The 11493-nt window shown below is 47.1% G+C and overlaps 1 protein-coding gene across 5 annotated transcripts; it reads right to left on the reverse strand.

The window, feature by feature from the left end:
• Positions 1–389: 389 nt before the first annotated feature.
• Positions 390–8920, reverse strand: LOC142470293 (glutathione S-transferase Mu 5-like). Of its 5 annotated transcripts, none has more exons than XM_075577221.1 (10): positions 8781–8907; positions 8096–8202; positions 7671–7749; positions 7437–7512; positions 6674–6738; positions 6396–6477; positions 1530–1630; positions 1347–1442; positions 983–1045; positions 390–591 (listed from the first exon to the last, which is right to left on the reverse strand). In XM_075577221.1, the coding sequence occupies exons 1-10, from the start codon at positions 8811–8813 to the stop codon at positions 490–492; spliced, it is 804 nt and encodes a 267-aa protein (XP_075433336.1). In that variant the 5' UTR covers positions 8814–8907; the 3' UTR covers positions 390–489. The 5 variants fall into 5 exon arrangements, with proteins under 5 accessions (XP_075433336.1, XP_075433335.1, XP_075433338.1 ...); XM_075577220.1 differs by having other exon boundaries at positions 983–1093; positions 8781–8905; XM_075577223.1 differs by lacking the exon at positions 8096–8202 and having other exon boundaries at positions 983–1093; positions 8781–8905.
• Positions 8921–11493: the final 2573 nt, after the last annotated feature.

Below are 11493 nucleotides of genomic sequence, written 5' to 3' on the forward strand. Positions count from 1 at the left end.
TCCAAAATTCTTCTGCTAGAAAAATGTAACGTTCTCCCTAAACAGTATCTTCTCCTCCTTATATCCATCTTATGGCTATTGCTCTCTCCTGCCTTAAACCTTTCTCCCCTCACTGCCCCTTACCTGTTGAACGCCGTCACACTCTGTATATGCCAAGCACCTTGTCTCCCCACCTTCAAATCAAACCTTAAATGAAGCATTCTAATAGCCCAGCTCATGGCTACTGTCTCATACCCACAGTCTTGCATACCAATGACTACCGTCTACTGCACTTACCTCCCTCACCTGCTGTCTCTGAAAGTGTCCCAACCTTCCACTTACATTAAAAGCTCCCAGGGGCAGAGTACATTCTGGGCAATATATAAAGAAAGATGTACATACATAGACAATTGATCAGAGAAATGTGACTTTATTGTAAATCCTTCTACAGAATAAATAGTACGGGGGAGAAGATACTGAGGGACCCAAAGCATCAGGGTCCATCAGGGGTCACACAAAAAGCGTGCAGTTGGCCCACGCTGCCATGCGGTTGTTGATCGGGGTCTTCTTGAAGTGAGGGGACGTTATATACGCAGCAACAGGAGGCAAAGCCTGGGAGAGGAAAACATATTAGATTAATGAACAGCAGCCGACCAATGTTAATGAACTAATTGTGGGAGAAATTCAGGTTCGAAATCTCACCCGATGTGACACAGCCAAGATATCTGAATAATTATAGGAATATAAATACCCGATTAGTCATAACGAGCTGTGCAGAATCAGCACATTCCTGGACTCAGCAGATTTCCATCCACACTCGACCATTACACCACATATACTTACTGCCCTCATGTCCAGCTAGAGTGGAGGCTGAAGGAGCCCTGATGGTTACAGAACTCCTGCAGTTTGCAAAAATACCCCCTGGCCTGGGATGACAGCTGGGGGATGTTAACAAGAAAAAGCCATGGTGAGGATAATAAGACACCTCTTTGGTTAATGTCACCTCAAGTCGGGTCAGGAAATCCTGTAGGTTCTTCAAGTTTTGCAGACACTGTGGTTCCAGCACCTGGTGTTGATCCAAAACATCATACATCAGGAAGTCAGCAAAGGTGATCTGGGGGAGCAGGGGATATGGGGGGGGGGGGGAGGGCAGTCAGGATTCCTCCCATACACCCTGGCAATTTATCATCTGGCAGTGCCACAACCCAGGGGAACAAGGAGAGAATACAGATAAGGGAGAAGAGGAAATAGAAGCAAGAGATAATAGGATGTATCAGGGGGAGGGGAAGAAGGATAGGGTGCTGAAAGGGGCAGGGCGAGAGATAGATTGAGGTAATAGATGGGGTGCCTGAGGGGAAGAGGGGCACCTTTTCTCCTGCAAACCAAGCTCCGTCTCCAAGGAAGCGAGAGAATCTTGATAGAGCAACAGGTAACTTCTCCAGGTATTGCCCTTTCCGGGTCTCCTGGAGGGGGTTGGAAATTAATAGGTTAATATCTCTCTCCCTAATTGGACCTCTGCCCTCCAATATCACCCCAGCCCTCAGACTCACAAACAGGGGGTTATAGGCAATTTTGTGAAGAGCCATGCGAAAATCCATGACCTGGTTCTCCATCAGATCCACACGGATCTTCTCCCCCTCCAACTGCCCACCTGAGAGAGAGAGACACTTGAGGGAGAGACAGACACACACTCGAGAGAGACACTTGAGAGAGAGACACTTGAGAGAGAGACAGACACGAGAGAGAGACACAAGAGAGAGACACACACACTCGAGGGAGGGAGAGTTAGAGACACACACTCGAGGGAGAGAGACACACTCGAGCGAGATAGAGACACACGAGAGAGAGAGAGACGATAGAGAGACAAGAGAGAGAGACACACTCGAGGGAGAGAGAGACACACTCGAGGGAGAGAGAGAGAGACACACACACACACGAGAGAGAGAGTCACTTGAGGGAGAGAGAGAGAGGTTTGATAAGGAATGCAACACCATTAGAAAAAGCCTGCGAACAATATCAAACCAAAAACACAGAGACCCAAACAATACAGAACTACGAATGAGGTACCACCAACACCTAAAGCACTACAGGAACACCCTAAGGAAGAAAAAACAAAACCACATTGCCAAAAAACTAGAAAGAATTGAAGAAGCATTAGATGAAAATACTTTCTGGCAAACCTGGAAACATCTGGATACAAAGCAGAATAACAGACACCTGGCCATTCAGAATGGCAACATCTGGAAAAACTACTTCGAGGACCTTTACCAAGAAATCCCAGAAAAAAACCTGACGCAAGAACAAAAACAAATCCTCACCAAACAAACATCACTGGAGAACACTATAAAAGATAACCAAAACCCCCTGGACATACCAATCACAATCCAGGAAATAAAAGAAAAAATACAACTAATAGAAACCAAGAAAGCCAGCGGACCAGATGGCATTCTACAAGAGATGCTGAAGTATAGCAATCCATCTATACAAGAAGCAATACTGAAAATGTTCAACCTGGTCCTCACTACTGGCTACTTCCCTGAACTGTGGAACGAAGGACTGATAACCCCTATCCACAAGAAAGGAGACAGGATGGACCCATCCAATTACAGAGGAATCTGTGTCAGCAGCACCCTGGGGAAAACTGTTCAACAGCATCTTGAACAGCAGAATCCTCACCTTCCTGACAGAGCAGAGTGTACTGAGTAAGAGCCAGACAGGCTTCCTGCCAAAACCACCGCACCACGGATCACATCTATACCCTACACAGCCTGATCAATAAACACATCCACAACACCAACAAGGGCAAAATCTTTGCTTGCTGTGTGGACTTCAAAAAAGCCTTCGACTCCATCTGGCATCCAGGCCTATTGCTGAAAATACTAGAGAGCGGAATAGGGGGGAGAACATACGACACGATCAAAAGTATGTATTCTGAAAACAAATGCTGCGTGAAAGTAAATAACAAAAGGACAGACTTCTTCCATCAAGGCCGTGGAGTTAGACAGGGCTGCAGCCTGAGTCCCACACTTTTTAACATATACATCAATGAGCTCGCAGCAGCCCTAGAATCCTCCTCAGCACCTGGGCTCAACTTGGCTGGAACTGAGATTAAGTCTCTACTATACGCAGACAACCTACTCCTGCTGTCTCCAACAGAACAAGGCCTCCAGCAGAAACTGGCAATACTAGAAAAATTCAGCCAGACCTGGGCACTCTCTGTGAACCTAGAAAAAAACAGAATAATGGTATTCCAAAAAAAATCAAAAAAACATCCGACCATATCTCAATTCACACTGGACGACAATGCACTAGAACAGACAACGAGCTACACGTACCTTGGTCTAACAATCAGCTCATCAGGGAAATTCAACCTGGCCATAAATACACTGAAGGAGAAGGCCCGCAGAGCATTTTATGCAATAAGGAAACAGATGTACCACCTCAAACCACCAATAAGAATCTGGGAGAAAATATTCAACAGCATCATCACACCCATCCTTCTGTATGGCAGCGAGGTGTGGGGCCCTGTAACATACCCAGACTCCACAAAATGGGATACCAGCCCAACAGAAATACTGCATCTGGAATTCTGCAAACACCTTCTCCAAGTACACAGGAGTACATCAAACAATGCATGCATGGCTGAGCTGGGCCGCTTTCCTCTACTGCTTACTGTACAGAAGAGAGCACTGACATTCTGGGCTCACCTAAACACCAGCCACCCAGAGTCTTACTGCTACAGAGCAATGCAAAGTCAGGACCTCCTCACTAAACCCTGTGCCATCAAACAACTTGTCCTCTCACTCCAAGGACAAAACCCCACACAGACTAACTACCTGCCGAAAAAAGAAATCAACTCAATCGCCAACGAAATGAAGAAGCAGTATGTGACAAGATGGGAAAATGATATCCAACGCTCAAAGAAGCTGGAGACCTACCACAGCCTACAGAGAGAATACACTCTGGCACCCTACCTACTGAAGGTAAAAGACCCAAAACAGAGACAGACCCTGAGCCAGTACAGAATGAGCGCCCACAGCCTAGAAATAGAAACAGGCAGGCACAGACAGAACTGGAAGCCCCGGGAGATGAGACTGTGCCAAAGATGTGAGCTAGGTGAGGTAGAAGATGAAACTCACTTCCTGTTGCGTTGCACACAATACTCTGAAGTGAGGAGTGCCCACCTAGAGAAACTCAATGCTGCTATCCAGAACTTTAATAATACAGAAGAGAACCAAAAAATAGCGATCCTCCTGGGAGAAGATGAAACCACAGCAGAACTGGCTGCACACTATATCAGCACCTGCCACAAGCTGAGAGACGTCCACTAACCCCCACTCCCCTGTGTGAAACTGTTACCCATATACCCTGCAATCATTATACCCTACCCCCTAGTATTCGTGTAATTATTGTCCCCCACCCCCTATTATTCACGCTTTGGCAATACTGAAATGTTCTTTCGTCATGCCAATAAAGCTGATTTGATTTGATTTGATTTGAGAGACACTCAAGGGAGAGAGAGACACACTCAGGGGAGAGAGACACACACGAGGGAGAGAGAGAGCGTTTACACTTGAGGGAGAGAGACACACTCGAGGGAGAGAGATACACACTCTAGGGAGAGAGAGAGACACACACACACGAGAGAGAGACACTTGAGGGAGAGAGAGACACTCGAGGGAGAGAGACACACTCAGGGGAGAGAGACACACATGAGGGAGAGAGAGAGAGTTTACACTCGAGGGAGAGAGAGCCACTCGAGGGAGAGAGACACTTGAGGGAGGGAGAGAGACACTTGAGGGAGAGAGACACACACTCGGGAGAGAGAGAGACACACTCAGGCGAGAGAGACACACACACTCGAGAGAGAGAGAAAAAGACACACTCGAGGGAGAGAGAAAGAGACACTCAAGAGAGAGAGAGAAAGCGACACTCGAGGGAGAGAGGGACACACTTGAGGGAGAGAGAGACACACGAGGGAGATGCACACTCTAGAGAGAGAGACACGAGAGAGAGAGAGACACACTTGAGGGAGGGAGAGACACACACACTCGAGGGAGAAAGAGAGACATGAGAGAGAGAGACACACATACTCAAGAGAGAGAGAGACACACTCGAGGGAGAGAGAGAGAGACACTCGAGGGAGAGAGAGAGAGACACTCGAGGGAGAGAGAGAGAGACACTCGAGGGAGAGAGAGAGACACTCGAGGGAGAGAGAGACACACTCAAGGGAGAGAGAGACAAGGGATAGAGAGAGTTTACACTCGAGGGAGAGAGAGAGACACACACACGAGGGAGAGAGATAGAGAGTTTACACTCGAGGGAGAGAGAGAGACACACACTCGAGGGAGAGAGGCACACTTGAGGGAGAGAGAGGGAGACACACACCAGGGAGAGAGAGACACACTCCAGGGAGAGAGAGAGACACTCGAGGGAGAGAGAGAGACACTCCAGAGAGAGAGAGAGACACAATCGAGGGAGAGAGACACACTCGAGGGGGAGAGAGAGATAGACACACGAGGGAGAGAGACACACTCGAGGAGAGAGAGACATACTTGAGGGAGAGAAAGAGACACACTCGAGGGAGAGAGAGACACACTCAAAGGAGAGAGAAAGAGACAGAGAGAGAGACACTCGAGAGAGAGAGACATGAAAGAGAGACAAACTTGAGGGCGAGAGCGAGATACATGGGAGAGAGAGAGAGAAACACACTTGAGGGAGAGAGAGACACTCAAGGGAGAGAGAAAAACACTCGAGGGAGAGAGAAAGACACTCGAGGGAGAGAGCGAGAGACCCTTGAGGGAGAGAGAGAGACACTTGGGGGAGAGAGAGAGACACACACTCGAGGGAGAGAGACCCTCGAGGAAGAGAGAGACACACTCGAGGTAGAGAGAGAGAGACACACACGAGAGGGTGAGAGAGACACATTTGAAGGAGAGAGAGACACTCGAGAGAGAGATACACTCGAGAGAGAGAAAGACAAACTCGAGGGCGAGAGAGAGAGATACATACGAGAGATAGAGAGAGAGAGACACACTCGAGGGGGTGAGAGTGAGACACACTCGAGGGAGAGAGAGAGAAACGCGAGGGTGTGAGAGAGACACACTCAAGTGAGAGAGACACTCCAGGGAGAGTTAGAGACACACTCAAGAGACAGAGAGACACACACTTAAGGGAGAGAGAGACACACACTCAAGGGAAAGAGGGAGAAACACTCGAGGGAGAGAGGTAACGAGCGACAGAGACTCAGGGGCTGATTCTAGATGTGCTGAGCTGCCAAATGGGCCTTTTTCTGTCAAAATTCCCAAATTAAGTAAACGAGCAATTTTAGCCAAAAACGGCTAACCCTTTAATTGGGGGAAGGAGAGACACATCCCTCAAGGTGTATTACTCGGACACTATGGGCAGATTCTTACACAGTCCATGTTTGCGTGCAATGTAGCGCAGGATGGCGTTACTCTGTGTCAGCTTCACATCTTCGTCCAACAGGTACGGCAACTGCAGGAGGAGACGGTAACTAGTATCACCCCTCAGGAAATGGGATTCCCCTCCAACCTCCCACAGTCTACAAACTGAATCATCCCACCAATTTAGGAGGTATTAGACCACTTTTACACTAGGGAAATAAAATTCCCCTCCATATCCCCCACCCACTTCCCCATAGCCCACCACCCCTCCCTGGGGTCACTTGTACATTGGGGAAGTCCAGTCCCAGCTTCTCCTTCTCGTCCAGCCACTGGCTCTGGTCATAATCTGGGGCTAAGGAAGAGATGAATCTGTGTGACACCGATACACTGCACACAGGGAGTGGCACACACTGCACAGAGGGTGGCACTGTGTGTACACACTGTTACAGGTTCTAAGATACATAGGCTGGGAATCATTAAGCCGCAATGCATTGTAACACTCCTGATGTGGCATTAATGGCCACTGATGAACACCAATTAACGCAAGATTGGGGTGTGATACTCTTACCCTGCATCACAGCTCAGTGAGTGCCAGCTATAGTGCAATAGTGTCACACCACATGCAAGTTATCAATGCATTTGCACTCACAGCTGTAAGGCTGATCCATGCATCTTCTACAGTCAGGATAGAGCACGATAGTACAAACTACTTTTATTTATACAGTCACAACTCTGCTTTCTCTGTAAAAGTAAGTTATCAGAATTATTGTGTGAATCTTTCAGAAATTCTCTGCCCCATCACCCATCTATATTGAAGTCAGGTGCAGTAACAGCTTTCAGGAAGACACTGATGCAGGGAGAAGGTTGGTGTATATAAACTAATCCACACCAAATAGGAGAGAAAATACTCCCCAAACAGACTGCTTAACCCCTTCCAGGGGTCCTGGCAGAAGGCCGTAGTGATACCAATGGTGCATAGATCAGAGTGGTTATTCAAGGGAGTCACAAAACATGGCACTGCCTGCTACCCCACACGTGTGATGCACTCACCATCCCCAGTCACATATAGTTTCTCCTGATACAGAGTTCCCGTATATTCCAGCAGTAGACGGATGGAGTGAGCCATCTACAGGACGGAGAGCAAAGGAGAGGTAGAGAATGGATAAAGGAAGAAACTGTTACTCCAACACCTAGTTAGAGACATACTTCAATATTATCCCCCTCCCAGTATACCTCCGTATACCTTCAATATTACTCCCCCCCTCCCTGTATACCTCACCTTACCTTAAACATTATCCTCCTCTCAATATATCCCCAATACCGACAAACGAACAAGACAGTCCAAGTATCAGTGCGATAGAACCTTGAACAGGTTAAAGATGAAACATTCTTTCTTCTTAATGTCCCTTAGTGTGAGCCATTTAATACATTCATTGGAGTATAGAATCAAGTCTTTGTGCAAGCTCCTTAAGCACTCCAAATGCTTTAAGCACAATAAGCAGCAATAGCCACAAACGAACTCATATAATAGTAGTAGCCATAGAGTAAGGCATGAATCTCAGAGTGGGATTTATGGTATTATAAGGAAAGAAACAGCTCTTAGGGCAAACCAACCACATTAACCACCACACTCAATGAGAAACTACTTAGAGTATAGTGGCAGCAGTAATGTAGATAGCACAGGATAAAAACCCCATAGGGTGACTCACGGTTTGATGAAGTAAAAGCTCCACAGGCGTGCATCAAGCGTGGAAGTGTTTAGCAGTAGTAGAGTCCTCACAAGATGGGTGTGTGGAGCACAGCAGGCAGGGGAAAACTAGGATACAGCACACACCAAAATTAGTAAAACCAATTTATTTGGGAGTGTGGCTCTTTGACAAAGGGCATTTTTCACCCGAAACGCGTCAGAGTTGCTCTCTTACCCTTTTTTGATGTCTCTCTTGTCTATTCCCAAATAAATTGGTTTTACTCATTTTGGTTGTGCCATATCCCAGTTTTTCCCTTCCTGCTGTGCTCCACACACTCCTCTTGTGAGGACTCTACTACTGCTATCCCCAATACCTTCATTACCCTCCTCCTCACAGTAAAACCCCAGTACTTCCCCTTCCTCTCCATATACCCCCATACCTTCATTACCCACTGCTCCCCATACATTCAATCTTACCTCCCACCATCCCATACTTGAATATTACCCCCTCACCATAACCCCCCTTCTTTATTACCCACCTCCTCCAGTATACTCCTTCCATCTATTCAATATTACCCCCTCCTCTCCATATACCCCTCATAACTTCATTACCACTCTTGTGCCCCATACATCAATATTACCCACCTCCTCCCAGTAACCACTTAGACTGTAGTATGATATCACCCCTTCTCCCCACAGTAACTCACCCCTCGGATGTTCCAGTACCCCAGTATCAGCATCCTGCTCTATATCAGGTTGTGACTCTGCCCTCCTAATAAATTCTCTTAACTTTTGAGCAGCTAAAGATCAGGCTCTGAGCTTGTCACTTGATATACTGTCTCACAGCCAATCAGGTCTGGCAAAACTCCAGCCTCCTCTGCCCCAGAGGCCATTTAAAGGGACAGCACAATCACAAGCAGCAATTGAGATATTTATTTTGGATTCTGTGGTTTCTACAACAAACCCTAGTAGCCATTTTATTCTATCCCAGAGGCTCAGAATGTCAGGATTGAGAACATAAATCAAATCAAAATTTCACGCTCCTCAAACTCGCAGAGCTGAAGCTGCAAAAAAATCTCAAACGCGCATTTTTTCTGATATCACACTATTCAAGTAGCTCTGATGAGATAATCGGAGCTCTGGAATTGCTAGTTTATTAAAGATTTATATTGCCATCCTTAGGCTTGTGAGAAATGATGTGCGAGCAGGACTTAGACAAAAAAAAAATGGATTTTTCCTGCGAGTCTCCGAAGCTGATACACATTAATATCAGCTCCGGAGACCCCCGGCATCAATATGATGTAATAAAAATATATTTACAGGCAGCTTCATTACCTTAGCTGCTACCCGCTAAGGTAATGAAGGGGTTAACTACCAGTGCCAGGTTTCTTGTGGGTAGCGGCCATGGGTGATGGTGGTATTTGGTCCGCGGTGTGTGTTTAGGCCTTGTGGGGGGTTGCGGGAGGAGATAACCCCTTCATTACCTTAGCGGTTAGTACCGCTAAGGTAGTGATGGGGTTAATCCCTCACGCTACCCACCCGGTAGGTATAAACACCCACCATTGGCCAAATACCACCTTCACCCACCCTCGATACCACAATAAACATTACAACCAAATACAAACAATACACCCATTCATTGACAGTGGGGTTACCGATGCCCTCAATGAGAATGACTGGGCACCTCCTCTACCCTCAACAACCATAACATTACAGTAAAATAATGGGCAAAATTACTATTATACATATATGGATAATAGTGCATTTGTCCATTCCAAATAAAACATTTTCCAGCCAGCATAAAGTAAATAAAACTTGCACTTACCCCTGCCAGGATGAAGGCTGTTCTCATCACCATCCTCCACATCCATATCCTCCATTAGCAGAAACACAACAATAAAAATACAAACTAATGGCCTCTAACCCCTTCCCTTAGCGGTTAGTAAGCTCTAAAGTAATTAAGTATGGGCATGATAAGCCACTTTAACAGTCAATGGGAACCTAAACAAAACTGCACCAAAAAGACACAATAATAAAAAAAATATCCAAGCACCTAAACACAAGAAGAATAAAAGAACTAAAAAGCCTAAACACCACATCAATAAAAGAAATCAAATGCCTAACCAATCCAAACATTTAAAAAAAAACAAGCCCTACAAATACATAACAATTAACTCAAAATAATAAATAGAAATACAAAACATAATTACTTAAAAACAACTATACGCCAACAAATGCATTACGTGTCACTGTATTTATCTATAACCTATAGGGGCGCAGATAATACATTACCAGTCAATGGGCAAGCAAAAAAAAAAAAATACAATAAATAAACCAGAAAAAGGAAAATTACATACATTCAATATTTTTGTTACATTTAGCTGTTCCCACCGCTATGGTATTGACAGGGTTAACTCTTCCCACAACCTTTCCGGCAGGCCTAACCACCCACCCTTGGGCAACTACCTCTTCATCCACCCCCTCTGCTGCCAATAAACCGGCTATTCAGTTTAACCCCTTCATTGCCTTAGCGCAGCGTTTCCCAAATGGTGGGTCGCGACCAAGCCCCGAGCCACGGAACCGAAATTGCCGGATCGCAGCGAGGCTGGCGCGCGGTGTCCCCGTTTCTCCCCCCCGCTCAAGTTAAAAAAAAAATGGCGCCGATTCCCCCGTGGTCCCGCGCGCATGCGCAGGACAAGCAGGGGCTCCACCCCCGCTCCCAACGTGGGACGAAGGAGGAAGTACCAGCTCCTACTGCGGCCCGCTTCCCCCCGCGGCCAGCTTTCCGTGCTCCCCCCGAGCTCACCTCATGTGGCCCCCCCTCCCGCACCCCCAAGCCCATCTCCCGTCCCAGGCAACTGCCGTTGGGATATCAGGGGAAAGCGTACGGCGGCAAGGTAAGTCACCTCACCCAGTCACTCTCTCCCACCCAGTCACTGTCACCCAGTCACTGTCTCCCACCCACCCAGTCACTGTCTCACACCTAGTCACTGTCTCCCAAAGTCAGTTGGTGCGGGCGATGGGCGCGGGGGCAGGCAATGGTGGCTGAGGGGTCGCTGGTGGGCAGGGGAGGCGGTGGAGCCACCTGCTTTGATCGCCGTCCTTTCCTCTTTCCCCCGTCTCTTCCCCTCCCCTCCCCCTCCAGTCACTCACATCCGTCGTTGCCTATAATTCACTGTGTGTGTCTGTGTGTGTATAGGGGAGAGTGTGTGTGTATCAGTGTCTGTGTGTGTGTGTGTGTGTATCAGTGTCTGTGTGTGTGTGTGTGTGTGTATCAGTGGCTGTGTGTGTGTATATCAGTGTGTGTGTATCAGTATATCAGTGTGTGTATCAGCATATCAGTGTGTGTGTATCAGTGTCTGTGTGTGTATGTGTATATCAGTGTGTGTGTGTGCGCGTGTGTATCAGTATCAGTACCAG

The sequence above is a fragment of the Ascaphus truei genome, chromosome 1, assembly GCF_040206685.1.
Source record: "Ascaphus truei isolate aAscTru1 chromosome 1, aAscTru1.hap1, whole genome shotgun sequence".
Taxonomy (NCBI): domain Eukaryota; kingdom Metazoa; phylum Chordata; class Amphibia; order Anura; family Ascaphidae; genus Ascaphus; species Ascaphus truei.